The following is a 15,284-nucleotide window of genomic DNA, read 5'->3' as shown; positions in this document are numbered from 1 at the left end:
TGGTGAGAGCACTAGTTGTCCAGTCATTTTGAGACACTTTGGGATCAGTTTAAGGAAGCAGTTGAAGAGTAAGGATGTTTCAGTTCCATACTCTGGTGAGGCCTCCCAGCTTCATCCAAATGGAGTTTCATCATGCACTCCCTTCCAGAGGGTCCTTCTTCTACTAATTTGCAGAGAGATACATTTTTAGCCTGATACCCTTTGGGGCAAAAGGGCTCTCACCAGGGGACCAAAAACCTGTGAGCCTACTCTAAACTCTAGGTGGATAAGCACACGTGATGGATCCTGCTGCGAGAGACAGTGAGGGCAGAAGATGTATCCAGTTTAAACTTTAAGAAGTATTTTTTGGACTTGAGCAGAATGGGGAGGCTCTTGGATCTCCCTTCCTCACTGGGATTACAATGCTGAGAACTAACCTGATCCCACTGACTTTTCACCAAGAGAAGTCCGCCAGAAATATCAATAACCAAAGGATGGAAGAACAAGACTGGGAGACCCCACCCTGGACCTCCAAACACCAAGGGACCAGGGTAGGCTGGGTGTTTGAGGAAGAAGATGAACTAAGGTAGGATTCTTTGCAGTAGAATTCCCAGACAGCCGCTGGGAGAGATTTTGTATTAAATAACACCATGGCCTCTATCCAGAGGTCTGAATAAAGAACACCTACCTACAGAGGAAAGTCATTAATGTACCTTCATTCAGATGTAAATTTGCACTTCTGGACAATGGACTTTAATTTATTATTATCAATCAGTAAACTTTTATTTAAAACCCAGAGCCTGGTCCTGACTATTCATTACAGCCTCTCACCTCATGAGATGCACACACACTAGGAGCAGCATAGCATCGTCTGGGCCATAAGGGAGAGCTTCCCCCCATAAAAAGAATCCCACCTAGTGTGGGAGTAATTTGCTAGCCCTTGAAAATATAAAGTAGTTGTGTGCCCTGAAGGAAGCAATTACTTCAAAAAATGTTGTTACGGCCGTTTATGTGTAACTGGCTAACTAGCACAGCTGTACAGCAGCTGAATATGGACCCTACAGTACTTGCTATAAAAAGGAAAAGAGAAACAAGAGGAAAATGGAAAACAAAATGAATGACAGAAAAGAAATGGGATATAGGAGTAGCATCAACAAAGGAAGCAACAGAACAGAGAAGTGTAGAAGAAAGTGTAGGAGAAGAAAAGTAAGAGAAGAAAGAAAACATACAAATCAGAAGGGAGAACAAATGTAGAAACATGAATAAATAAGGATGTAGATTGAGATGTAGATTAGATAAGGGAGAAACTGTGTTGATACAATTGGAGTTTGCCATAGACTTCTTATCTCAAGTCTTTGGTCGTTTCGGATTGGTGGAACAATGCTTGACTGGTTTCCTTCTTTTCCAAAACATAAATAGCAGCCGGTCAAGTTAGGTAGGGGTCAGGGATAACTGTTCTTAGCATTGAAATCAGGTATTCCACAGGGTTCAGCATTATCTGTTGTTTTATTCAATTTATATTTTCAACCATTAGGAGGAGCAGTGTCATTATTTGGCATATTTATTGAAAATATGCAGATAATATGCAAAGTTTTGTGCCCTGTAATCAGGATGCGAGTCCTCTTTTGCATCTACTTGATTTCTGTTTTAAAATTATAAACTCTTTTGTTTTAAAATTATAAGCTGCAAACTAAGAAGGTTGCTAGGGCTATAAGTTATAGGTGATAAAATAAATTAGTTTTTCTATTACCCATGTGGATTTTCAAATAATAGTACAGGCATTGGTATTAAGTTGACTATTGTAATTCTTTGTATTAAAATTGCCAAAGAATTTGCTGACAGGTTTGCAACTTGTTCAAAATGCAGCTGCGAGAATGATTGGAAGGATAAGCTATAGAGAGTGGATCACACCAATATTAAGAGTTGCCTTGGCTACCTATTTATCAAAGAATTCAATTTAAGGTAGTAACATTGGTTCATAAAAGTTTACTATAGCAATGGGACTCGTCTTTCCAGGTTACTGACATCATATATATTGTATAGACCACTGCGTTCTTCCAACCAGAATCTGCTTTCTATTCTTTCATTTAAAAAGTTCAAGCTACAGGCGTCAAGGCATAGGATATTTTCATTTGCTGGGACCGAGGTGCAGAATGCATTACCTAGAGCATTGAGTGAGGAAGCCGACTATTTATGGTTAAAGCAATGCTTTTTTATGCAGGTTTATAGTAAATTTTATGCCAGTTTATATTATAATTCTGTGCTTTGTATATGTCTAAGTTGTTTTTATGAATGTTTCATTGTAATCCACAATGAAAAAATAACATTGAAATCAGCAGACTATAAGAGCATATAGATAAACAAAAATAAAATAAAGATAGTAAAATTAAAATGAATGTAACCCTCCTTTCCTCGGGGATCACCTTCAGAGGTGCAGAGGGATGTGAGTGCCACTGCTGCAGCCCAAGGAATGTTCAATAATTTCAGGAACTTCTGAATTCTCAAAGCTCAGGAGCCCTTACACTCCAGAGTACTCCTTCACTCTTCTATTCTTTCTCTCTCTTTAAGATGCCTCTCCAGCATCTTAAATAACTTCTCCCCAACTCATTCACCATGGAAGAAAGGTATCTCTGTTGCGATCCTGCACGTGGCAGGGCCGCGAGCAGGCTCTTACCTCCTGCTTCTTGTCCGGCCCGACCCCCGACGTCATCTTACCGGCATGGCAGGAGCTGTGCCGGGGTTCCCAGCAATGGCAGGAGGCTGCCATCATGCCGGGGCTCTCCCTCGCAGCCAGTGCCGTGCTCTGTCACCCTGAGCGGTCCGGAGGCCGCTAACTTGCTCTTCTCGCAGCTGGAGCCACTGCCAGGGTCCTTGGACGGCAGGGAGGCCATCCCTGCCAGTGCCTGTGTTCTTCGTGGCATGGAGCCTCCCCTGGAGTTCCAGCGTGGCGGGGAGCCGCCGTGAGTCATCCTCCTTCCTCCACGGCCTGGGTCGCTGACGTCATCCGCCTCGACGCGGCCCAGAGGCCGCATCCCTGAGGACGTCTGGCAGTTGGTGCCGCTCCTGGATCTCTTCTTGCGGCTGGACGCCACCTCCAACGTCGGGGCCTGCACGGCCCAGTCCCAGCTCCTCCTCTCTCAGCAGGGCCACTGTCCAGGGCCCTGCTGCTTCTCCTTCCTCTTCCTAGGGGTGGGCCCGTGCCTTCTTCTGGGATTTAAAGGGCCAGTGAGGGAGAGGCCCTCCTGGTCCCACCTGATGTCGTCATATAGGATCCGCCTCTTCTGGCCTACAAAAGGGCTCCTCCGTCAGTTCAAGCTTGCCTTCGCAAGGAGCAAGTCCTCCTTAGGACTCCATATCTTCCAGCTTCACCTAGGTACTATGTTCTATGTGGGATCCCTTATCTTCATCTTCCATGGTCTCTCGTCTCGTCACGCCTCTGTGTTCCAGTTGTTCCTGATGTTTTGACCTTATGATGTCTTCTCATTCAGATGTCCTCAGCTCCGCTCTGACCCATCCCTCGTGGTCTGCGACCAGCCCGGCTGGGTTGAGTAGGGCGCGTAGAGGCCCAGTGGTCCGCGACCATCCCGGCTGGGGTGTGTAGGGCGCTGGTGGGTCTTTTCCATCCGACGGTGCCAAGGAGTCTTCTCGTCCCTTGTCAGACCTGCCTTGTTCCTGATGTCTAATGTCTGCGTCTTCTGGTGACCAGTCTGTCCTCAGTCCAACCCGGACCTGTCAGGTGCGTCTTCATGTCGGGTTCCTGGGGCTCAGTCCAAGACGGATCTTCACCTTCAGTACCTGTGTCTTCATCAGTACCTTTTACCATCTTGAACTCTTGTATTTGAGTCAATGTCTATATGGGGTCTGCTTCATCGCTACGTGGTCCTCGACCAGCCAGGCTTGGCTGTGTAGGGCGCGTGGCGTGGCAGCGCTCCTTCAGTTTTAACCTCCATCCTGAGTCTTCGTCTTCTTCAATGCCTGAGTCTTGTCCTGTGTCAGATGTCTCCATCCGCCCATGACCCCTGTCCGGTCTGCTGCTTCTTGCTGTTACCCAGCGGCAGGTCCGAAAGGGAGTGGTCGGAGGACCACTCAGAGATCACCATTGCATTGGTGGCCTCACGGAAGTGTGCAGGTCCGGTGGAGGTCCCCGGTTCTCCAATTCCCAGACAAGGACCGTCTCTCCGCAAGGGCACATATCTCTCATCCCGCGTTGCTCCCCCTGGTGCTCTCTCCCATCGCAGCGCAACAACCTCCCTCTGACATCATCCTGTCTTCCTCACCCATCTGTTAACTCTGCAACAACAAGCATTACCTCATCCCCCTTAGAACCCCTCCTTGCAGAGCATGTTTACAAAGGCAAGAGTTCTGCACTTTACAGAAAACTCCCTGAACTTTGGGTGAACCCTGGACAGCAGGAACCATCCAGAAAGTGTTAGAACTTTATTATCAGGTTAGTGAACCTTGGTAGGGATAGATGAATCTAAATGAAAGAATAAAGAAAATATATGAAAGAAATTGAGGAGAAAGGAACAAAAAAGAAATCTCATGGAAGACAATGTGAAGAAAATGTAAAGATCAAGAAATACAAGGTTTGAAAATATATTATTGAAAATTATTATGTTATGTTATAGGATAAAGTGATAAAGAGTGTTTTATTGTATTTATTACTGTTTATTACCTGCTTTTTAGAAAGAATATTGCCCAAAGCTGTGTGAAGCACATTAAATAACAATAAGGAAACATGGACAGAGATAAAATGGCTCATTGTAAATACAGACCTTTTAGTCCATAAAATCTGATAAATAACCTACATGCAAAAAATTCCAACAAAGACTCCATGCCTATAGGGCACAATATACTGTACATTACTAGACAAAAATAAACAGTGTGAAAAACACTTAACCTATGTTACATACCACCCTAGATGCTAGCAGCAAAAGAAGAAAGCAAATATCCTTATAAAATGTAGGATCCAAGATATTATCTTAATCCCATGGGATATATGAAAAATCACTGGGCACTTACCCACTGCCCAGATTTCATATGTATATTGGGAAAGCATCAGGGATCTCACCAAATACTAGCCCAGTTTGATAAGTATTCTAGGGAAATCACAGGCACCACTAGTACCAGGCCAGATACCTAAGGCAGGAAGCTGGTAGCACAATTAATTAAAAGGCTCTTACAGAAGAAACAGGCTTTCACCTGCTTCCTGAAGAAAAGTAATCCTTGATTAGGAATAGGGATGTGCATTCATTTAAAATGAAAATGCAAATTGCAGCTAATAAGGCTAATTCATTTCATCTAGGGGACACCCGAATGAAACAACCTTATTCGTTCATTTTGTTTTAAACAAATGCATCGGGGCTAGGTCTAGGCCTGAAGGCAGGGCCTCACCTAGGGCATAGGCCTCGGCCCAAAACAGGAGCTGCGGCTTATGCCCTAGGCGAGGTCCCGGCTTCAGGCCTAGGCTGAGGTGCCGGCATCATGCTTGGCATAGGCCGAGGCCCAAAGCAGGGACCATTGCCTAGGCTCGAATGTGACCTCTGAAAAACAAAAAAAACTCAAAACTTACTGATCTGTTGGGTATCCGTCGAAGGCCGGATCCCGATGCCGGGGCCTCAGCCCAGGCCAGGGCACGAGCTCAAGCCCAATGCCACAACCCGACCCAGATCCCAGGTCCTGAGTGCTGAGGCCTCAGCCAGGCCCAATGCTGCGACCCAACCTGGAGGCCAGGTCTTGCCGCCGGGGCCTCGGCCCAGGGCCAGCCCAGGCCTCTGTGTCCAGACCTGGGAGCTCCACAGTCTGTTGTCTTCCTTCTTCAGCTCTTCATTGTATGGCATTTCCTTACATCAAAATGGTGCCGTCCGCTGGGATGAATATGCTAGAGTTAATTAACTGCTGCGCAACCCCCAGCAGATGCCCATCATTTGGCATTGAAGAGCCGAAGAAGCGACAGAATGCTGAGCTCCCAGGCCTGAACCTGACCCTGGGCTGAGGCCCAGGCATTGGGCCTGGGTCTGGACCCAGGCACCAGCATTGGGATCTGGCCTTCGGGTTGGGTCAGGGCATCAGGCCTGGGCTTGGGCCTTGTCCTAGGCCAAGGCCTCACTGTTGGGACATTGACTCCAACCTGGGTTGCAGCATTGGGCCTGAGTCCAGGTTGAGGCCACGGTGTAAGGACCCTGTCTCTGGGTCAGATCATGGCATTGGGCCTGGGCTCAGGCCACAGCTTAGGTTGAGACCCAGTTGTCGGGACCTGGCCTCTGCGTCGGGTTAAGGCATCAGTCTGGGTCCGGACTGAGGCCCAGGCACTAAGACCTGGTCTCCAGGCCAGGGCACAGCATAGGCCTGCGTTTGGCCTAGGCCTAGGAATCAGCGAGTAGGCCAAAGCCGCAGTGACCTACCATGGCCTTGGCCTACACAAGTCTGTGGCTTCAGCCTAGCCGCCACCGGCTACAGGACTGGGTAAGTGGGGGATGGGGGGTGATCCTGGCCCTGGCATTTTTCTGGAAAGAGGAGGTGGGAGGGAGGCCTAGTTTTCTTTTTTTTTGCCATTTTGAGTTTTTTGTTTTTTTTTAATTGCTTGATTTGTTTTTTTCACACGAATCAAACAATCTATGAGCCAAAATTCATGGGAAAAAAGCCTCCTGAAAATGAACTGAATAATGAAGACACATTTTTCCCCTGCACATCCCTACTTATTAATAGCTCTACTGGGAATACTGGAAAAGAGTTCCAGAGAGCAGGAGCTGTGCCACTGAATATACTGGGCTATCTAAAAGTTATCTGGATGTTTATTTTGCTAATTTTAGACCAACTTAATAGCAGATTTAACTTATCTGGCTAATTTAGCTAGATAAGGCTGAATATTAGCACCTATCTGGTAACTGTAATGAGTTTGGTATCAGTGGGCCCTTAGGCTGTGGCGTGGTTGGCGCAACCTAGTGAGCAAGCCCGCTAGGCCCACATTGATAGCTGGCAGATGAGCCCTCTGGCAGACTGACTGGAGCATCACCTATACCAACTGCCTCCCCTGCAGGTTTTGCCCTTGGGTTGTGGTGGCTAGCAGGGCTTAGGTGGGTCCCTAGAGCAGTCAAGCAGATGAGAATCCAATGACAGACCAAGGTCAGGGCTGGCAGCAGACAAAGTATGATCAGATCCAAGACAAAAGGTCAGATCCAGGCGGCAAATGGGGAAGGCCAAGGGCCAAGGTCCAAAGCAAGAGTCAGTACCAGAAGATCAAGCCAAGGAGAGACAAGACGGACAGATGCAGAGACAGGAGCAAGATGAGCATGGCTGGGTAAGGCAAGGGCACAGAAATAAGGCAGGAGCAACAAAAAACAGGAACACTGGAACCGGACAGGAATGTTGGAACATAGGAACGAAGACAACATGCAGTGAAGGCTCAAGGTACGTCAGGAGACCTGTTGCTGAGGAGTCTGATAGTCCTCTCAAGTAGCCTTTTAAGGATAAGATCCAATGATGTTATCAGGGAGTGCAGAGGCAGTTTTCCTGCAGCTGGCCCTTTAAGAGGGTGAGCGTCAGGCATGTGCATACCTATGGGAGGTCAGGGGAGTGACCGTATAGCAGCATCCTGAGCTGCATTCAGCCGCATTTGTTTGCTGATGGCATCGGGGGTGAGTGATGTGGCTTGCTGGGCCCTATGTGAACCGCCAAACATAACAGCAACTTTATGTATTTGTTTGTTTGTTTATTTGAAAAGGGCTTATTGCCTGCACCCTCCATTGTTCGTGGTGGATTACAAATAGTACAATGATAATAAAACAACAGATAAAAACAAAACATATAAAACATAATCAATACAAAGCCTGGATATTAAAGTATGGATAAAAATCTAATTGGAGGGAAGATGTAATAAGTGGAAAAGAAAGAATGGAGAAATCATTAAAGATTCGCCTAGATCTTTAAATGCTTGATTAAGCAAATAAAGCTTTATGGCCTTTCTAAAATCCTTAATGTTAGATAAGGAACTTAGGGTGAATGGGATAGAGTTCCATATTATTGGATCTGAAATAGAAAAAACCTGTTCACGGGTCACTCCGGGATGCCAGATAAGTAGCCACAACCCAGAATGCACCTATCCTGTCCACCACTTTGCCAGATTACTATTTAGCTGGATAAGTAGTTATCTGGCTAAATGGCAGCCGCAGAACACAGCCAAATATTTAAACAGTAACATTTAGCCGGATAAGTCTGAAATTATCCAGCCAAGTGGTACTGAATATCAACCTCTATGTTTTTTATGGTAATACATCATACAAAGTGTACAATGAGAAAGAGAAAGTAAACAGCTTTTAATTTTATTCTATAAAATTCTATAACATTCCAACACATACAGTACCTATTGGTAAATGTCTGATTTGTGGTACTCAGAATAACTGACTTCTAGTTTTCTTTTTCCATTACTTATGGCAATCCTAAGGCATTACACAACCAACATGTGTTTACAAAGTTAAAAAAAAGAACATGTTTAGGGTTTGGGATGTAGGCAAGCATCCCTGGATTTGTGCCTTTCCTATGTGCTGACAACAGGGTGTGAGTAAGCTCAGTGTGGTCTCTCTGCCTCTTTTCTCATTCCTAGATGTGCAGGATATTATCAAGGTTACAATAAAAGGGGTAAGGAAACAAAAGAACTGCATTACCAGCAGTCTATGTACCTGACTAGATGAACAATGATAAATCCGACACATGAAACAAGAGTTGTGCAGGATCAGACACAGGCATAATCAGAATAATAGGATCTAACAGAGTCAAACAGAGGATGTGAAAATTCAGGAAGAGAGAGAAAAATGGGAGTTTCTCGGGCAAAATGAGAAGAGGTCTCCCTCCTGAAGGGGGGAGAGTTGGCATGCCTTGTCTTTTGCACTGTAAAATCCACTTTGTGCATATGAGTAAGTTAAGAGGCCTCGTTGCTTACCCCATCCAATCAGAACGTATCTGTATAACAGGGGCCTCCCTGGTGATGTAGACACCAGTAGAGTATGCAGGTAAATTCCCTCCACCAGTAGCCAGAAGAAGTTGGCTCCCACAAAATAATGCATGAGAGCTGGAACAACGCGACACATGGTGGAAATCTGTAGAAAAAGAATAGAAGAGGTTTATCATCTCATGGAAGGTGCTAAAGACATCTGTGAACCGCTTTGACTGAGCGCAGAAAAATAGTATATAAAGCCGATAAATAAAACATAAAATAAATAAAGACCTCAGTCAAAACTCAATAGTAGTGGGGAATATGGACCCTTGGCCCTGGAATCGGTGATCAGCGCAGCACATCGCAGTAGCATCAACATGTGACATTCTTGCCTCTAGACATCATGACATCAGGAAATATGATCGCATTAATTGGAGGTTTTGACACTCGTTGCAATGCAGTCTGAATTTAAAAACATATTTCTTGCTGTCATCCTTGCCTAGTGCAGAATGGCATTGAAGAGTTACAAAAGAATAACACTTTTCAGTGATCTTTTCCAGATAAACGTCCGCAGAATTAACAAATCTCACAAGGATCAAGAAATTAGTTGTAGGCAATACCTTTTTATTGCGCTAACAATATTTTTTCAACTACCTTTTAGGAGCAACATAGCAACTCCACTACAAACCTCTAGAAAAAATTCTGGTCATTTTTAGTAGCACCTTGGAAAGGCCGTGGACGAAGAGTGATTTTCAGAAGCAAGTGACTACCTATTTACCCAGCTAAACTGGATGCCCGAAAACTGCCTACCCCTTGCCTGGGTGAAAGGACATATGGGGATCGAAAACAGATAAGCAGCAGGAATTCCTAGGGGTGTGTTTAGGTTAGGGAAAGGAAATAAGACGTATAATTAGGTTTTCAAATCTACATTCAAATTATTTTCAAGGAGAAAAGGTATCTACGGAAAAAAATGATTAAAATCTCTGCAAGTACTCCCTCGCCCCCCTCGAGGCAATTTTCAAAGGGAAGGCATGCTCATATTTTCCATTTGAAAAGTGTTGCAAAGAATGCGGGTAAAAGTACCCATGGACTTTCATCTCAGTGTGGGCATTTACAAAAACTGCTCCCAAAGAGGGCAATTTTCAAAGGCATCCATATAGATAAAAAGTTATCTACCCCCTCTAAGCGGCTAAAAGCACATGTGCTGTTTCACGTAAGCCGTACTTTTAATGGCATGTAATGGAGTCATCCCTGGAGGTATGTTTTGGGTATAATTGGAAAATAACACGTGTAAATTGTATTTTCAAATTTGGCCCTTATTTTCCATAGAAAGTTTACTCATGCAAAAAAGCAGGTTAAGGTCGTCATGTATTTTGCACCTATGGCAATTTTCAAAAGGAAAGTATGTGTGTACTTTAACTTTGATAATTGGATAGGTTTGCAGATACAAAGTACCAGCAAACTTTGCATCCCATTGGGCAATTTGAAAATCGCCCCCTGGAGGGCCTATGCACTAAAGCTTAGCGTGCACACTAAATAGCATGCTATGCACAATGGGGTAGATTTTCAAAAACGGCGCGTTGGCGTACTTTTGTTGGCGCTCCAGGCGCCAACAAAAGTACGCGGGATTTTAGTAGATACGCGCGTGGCTGCAACTATAGTCAGAGAAGCCTGGAGACCAGGTCTCCTGAAGGAAGCGCAAGCAGGTCTCCTGAAGGCAGAGATTCCGCCGATTCGCTTCTCTGCTCCTTGGGGTTGCCTCAGCACTGTCTTCAGAGATCCCATCTCTACGCTTCTCCACTCCTCGGGGTTGCCTCAGCACTGCCATCAGAGATCCCTTCTCTACGCTTCTCCACTCCTCGGGGTTGCCTCAGCACTGCCATCAGAGATCCCTTCTCTACACTTCCCCGCTTCTCAGGGCAGCCCCTACGTCACTTCATCAGAGACTTTGATCCTACACTTCCCCGCTCCTCAGGGCAGTCTTCACGTCATTACACCAGTGGCTTTGCTCTAAGCTCCCTGCTCCTCGGGGCAGTTTACACCACTACATCAGAGACTTGACTCTGTGCTTCTCCGCTCCTCAGGGCAGCCTCTACGTCATCACCAGAGACTCTATTGCTGTGCTGTCCCGCCCCTCGGGACAGTCTCCGCATTACCTTTTCAGAGATCCTGTCTCCGCGCTCCCCGCTCCTCTGGGCCTGCCCAGCACACCTCTGCCCAGGAGCTTCCTTTCTGGTACATCATACCTTCAGCCCTGCCTAGTACTGTGACTCCCTCGGACTGTGTCTCTCCGTCCTGCTCCTTGGGGCACCACAAAGTATATCCTGGTGCATGTACCTGCGATCACGTGGCAATGACGCAGGACATTCTCACTACTCTAAACTATAGTCGTGTCCTTGCTGCAGCTGATCTCGCCTCCCAATGGTGTGGACCTGTGGGGCCCATCCCCCTCAGGTAGCATCAACATCCACCTCACGCCAAGGGTCCACGAAACCCACGAATCCTAACAGGGCTCACACTGAAGAAAGCATTAGAAGTAGCGGACGCCTTTTATCAGACTCAGTAGACGCCAGAATTGGTGAGGAAGCTAGAAAGACAACCTTCACAGTCTCCCCATTGCAGCAGTGAGAATGCAGGGCCCCCCAACACTGGTCATTAGAGCAGGACAGCTATGGTTCCATATTCAGGTCACAGCCCCCAGACTTCCCAACTTGTTTCAGTTGTGGAAGGAGAGGTCATTTACCAAAGATTTTTATACCAATGTAACCCCTTTTTTGAAGGGATTGTTCCTTCTAAGGGAATACAACTAATTTATATATTCTGGGGCTGCCCTGGCTAACCATTCCATCCCACGCTGACTCTCAATCCCTGGGGGGGGGGGGGAGCTCTCGCTTATAGCCCAGAAAATGGAAAAAGGTTGCCAGTGTGTCTGTGCTGTAGTGATGCTTCCCATGAGGTGAGAGGCTGTAATAAGCAGACAGGACCAGGTCTGAGTGTTAAAATAAAGTTTATTGATTACTAATAATAAATTAAAGTCCATTGTCCAGAAGTATTAATTTACATCTGACTGATGGCACATTACTGTTTTTCCTCTGTAGGTAGATGTCTTTAATCCAGACTTCTGGGTAGAGCCCATGGTGATTTTAAATGCACATAACTCTCCCAGTGGCTGTATGGAAATCCTAGTGGAGGTATCCCCAAATTTACTGCAAAAATCCTACCTTTAAACTTTGGACACCCAGCTTGTCCTGGTCCGGATTGGATCTCCTAATCTTGCTCTTCCTTCCTTTAGTTTAGTTGTTCTTGCATCTCTTACTCTCTGATATTTCTGGGAGATTTCTCTTAAGGAAAAGTCAGTTGGATCAGGTTATTACTCCGGCACTGAAATCCCAGTGGGAAAGGGGGATCCAAAAACCTCCCCACTTTGCCTAAGTTCAAAACATACTTCTTATAGTAAAGCTGGATATCTCTTCTGTCTTTACTGTCTCTCGCAAAAGGATCCATCACTGGTGCTTGCCTACCTAGGGTTTAGAATAGGCTCACAAGTCTTTTGACCCAAAGGGTATCAGGCTTATTAATCTATCCCTCTGTAAAGGATCCTCAGGCAGGAAGTGGACTAGAAGGTATCACTTCTAAAATAAACTCCTTTGGGTGAAGCTGGGAGGCCCCACTTCAGAGTGGAAAAAATACATATTTACTCTTCTCTTGCTTCCTCAAACTGAACCCCTGAACATTAGCATAGCTGGGCAAAATAGCATTGACACATCCTGTTAGATTCGTGGACCCTTGGGCCGACCGGAACCAAAGGATGAACTGCTGAGAGAGGTTGCAGCAGTGGTCCCGACCGGGAGGCGGCGAGGACGGGCTCGTGGATGGCCGAAGGAAGAACCAAGGAAGCCCTATGCGACCAAGGGCTTTGGCGAGGAAGAAGAGGACGGTGGAACTGGCGCAGTGGTGTGAAGATCTTCGCCCTGGAAGCCGATCCTCCCCCGAGAGGAGCTCGTAGGAGTCCGGCTGCTGGGACTTAGGAGATTCACCCTGGAAGCCGGATTCTCCCCAGGAGGAGCCTGTAGGAACCCGGCCGCTGGGACTTAGGAGGGCCCGCGGGGGCCGAGTCAGACGGAGTCCAAGGTCGAGTGCCAGAGGGTCGTCGCTCACCAGTCCAGAGTCGTGTGCCAAAGAATCGTCGCTTGCCAATCCAGAGTCGTGTGCCAGAGAATCGTCGCTTGCCAGTCCAGAGCCAGGAAACAAGGGATCACCGTAAGCCAGTCCGAGGTCAAAAGCCAGAGAGTAACCATAAGCCAGTCCAGGGTCAGGAGCCAGAGGATTACTACAAGCCAGTCCGAAGTCAAAAGCCAAGCGGAGACCAAGACGACATAGGAAGGCAGCAACTGGAGACAGGAACACCTGGGAACCTCGTTGCAAGGCGGAGAAGAGGAGCAACTGCAGGGCTTAAATAGCCCTGCAGCGTCTGACGTCATCGGAGGCAGTCCCCGGCCTTTCCCGTGCTGGCCCCTTTAAGAGGGAAGCTCAGCCGCGCGCGCGACTAGGGGGCGGAGCCAGCCGCATCAAGGCGCCGTCTGCTCCTCCGGAGCAGGAGCGCGGCGTTAGCTTCAGACGTGCAGGGCAGAGCGAGTGGGAGTGGGCCTGGGTCGCCCCACGGATACGTGCAGACCCCGGGACCGGCCCGGGGACGGGTCTGGGCCGCGCCATGGGTGAGTGCTGACCCCGGGGCCGACCCGGGGTCGCAACAGTACCCCCCCTCCTACACCCCCTCCCCGGGGGTCGCGGCTTCACTGGGTGAGCCAGATGGAACTGGCGAAGCAGGTCCTTATCCAGGATATGCGAGGAGGGTTCCCAAGAATTTTCTTCTGGGCCATAGCCCTCCCAGGACAATAGGTACTCCCACCGATGGCGGCGACAACGCACATCCAGGACCTCCTTCACCGTATAAGTATCTCCCTGGGCTGTGGAGGCATCGGTGGGCTGAGGCGGCAGGGTCCGGAACCGGGATAGAACCAATGGTTTCAGAAGGGAAACATGGAAGACATCATGAATCCGAAGGGTAGAGGGCAGGCGTAATCTGTAGGACACTGCCCCTATGCGTTCGGCTACCGGGAAGGGTCCAATGTAGCGAGGTGCCAGCCTCATGGAAGGAGTACGTAGCTGGATGTGCTTGGTACTCAGCCAAACCTTAGACCCGGGTAGCAAAACTGGAGCGGGCCGCCGAGACCGATCTGCATACTCCTTAAACCGAGCTGTAACTCTGCGGAGTCTCTCCTGCGTAGAGCACCAGAGGTGGTGGATCTGGCTTGCTGTCAGTTGTGCTCCCGGAGAGGAGACCGTCACAGACAGAGGCAGAGGAGGCTTGGGAACCTTCCCGTAGACCAACTAGAAAGGGGACTGTAGCGTAGCAGAGTGTTTGTGTCGATTATAAGAAAACTCGGCCCATGGCAGGAGAGCGACCCAGTTATCTTGGAGCTCCCCTACAAAAGCTCGGAGGAAGGCCTTTAGAGTGCGGTTTGTTCGTTCAACCTGCCCGTTGCCCTGAGGGTGAAAGGCCGTGGTTAGGTCCAGCTGTACCCCAAATTTTTTACAAAGAGCCCTCCAGTATTTTGCTGTGAATTGGGGCCCTCGATCTGAGGTAATGTGCAGGGGTAGTCCATGGAGGCGAAAGATATGCTGGACGAATAAGTCAGCCAATTCAGGAGCTGTAGGTAGTTTAGCAAGGGGCACAAAATGGGCCATCTTAGAGAACCGATCGACCGTGACCCAGATCACGGTTTTTCCATCGGACGGAGGTAACTCTACGATGAAATCTGTGGAAACGTGAGTCCATGGTTCCGCGGGAATAGGGAGAGGCTGGAGAAGACCCCAGGGCCGGCCTGGTAATGGTTTCTGCTGTGTGCACGTAGGACATGATTGTACATAGAGGCGGACATCCTCCCTCATCCGTGGCCACCAGTAGAATTCCTTCAATAGCTCCAGAGTACGGGCAATCCCTGGGTGGCCAGCCGTCAAGGAGTTGTGGGCCCATGCTAAGACCTTTCTCCTAGACCGAACGGGAATCACCGTCCTCCCTGCGGCTCCTAGCTCAGAGGCGGCCAGTTGTACTTTGGCGGGGTCCAGAATGTATCGAGGAGGCTCCACGGTATCCTCGATCTCTGTGGCCTGGGAGAGGGCGTCCGCCCTAACATTTTTGGCCGCTGGTCGGTAGTGAATGGAGAAATTGAAACGACTGAAGAAGAGGGACCAGCGCGCCTGCCGGGGGTTGAGCCGCTGAGCGTGAGACAAGTACTCCAAATTCTTGTGGTCGGTGTAAACCAGGATAGGATGCTGCGCCCCCTCCAGCCACTGGCGCCACTCCTCAAAG

At 48.0% G+C, this 15,284-nt stretch overlaps 1 protein-coding gene across 1 annotated transcript in view; it reads right to left on the bottom strand.

The window, feature by feature from the left end:
- The window catches only part of GLP2R (glucagon like peptide 2 receptor), a 226,302-nt gene that overhangs the window by 63,690 nt on the left and 147,328 nt on the right, over positions 1–15,284 (bottom strand). Inside the window, exon 7 of the mRNA XM_029600258.1 lies at positions 8,918–9,074. Within this exon, the coding sequence (XP_029456118.1) occupies positions 8,918–9,074 (157 nt within the window). The remainder of the gene's footprint in view (positions 1–8,917; positions 9,075–15,284) is intronic.

Source organism: Rhinatrema bivittatum, chromosome 4, assembly GCF_901001135.1.
Source record: "Rhinatrema bivittatum chromosome 4, aRhiBiv1.1, whole genome shotgun sequence".
Taxonomy (NCBI): domain Eukaryota; kingdom Metazoa; phylum Chordata; class Amphibia; order Gymnophiona; family Rhinatrematidae; genus Rhinatrema; species Rhinatrema bivittatum.
Note: the sequence above shows the minus strand (reverse complement) of the source record. Positions and strands in the feature narration are given on the sequence as shown.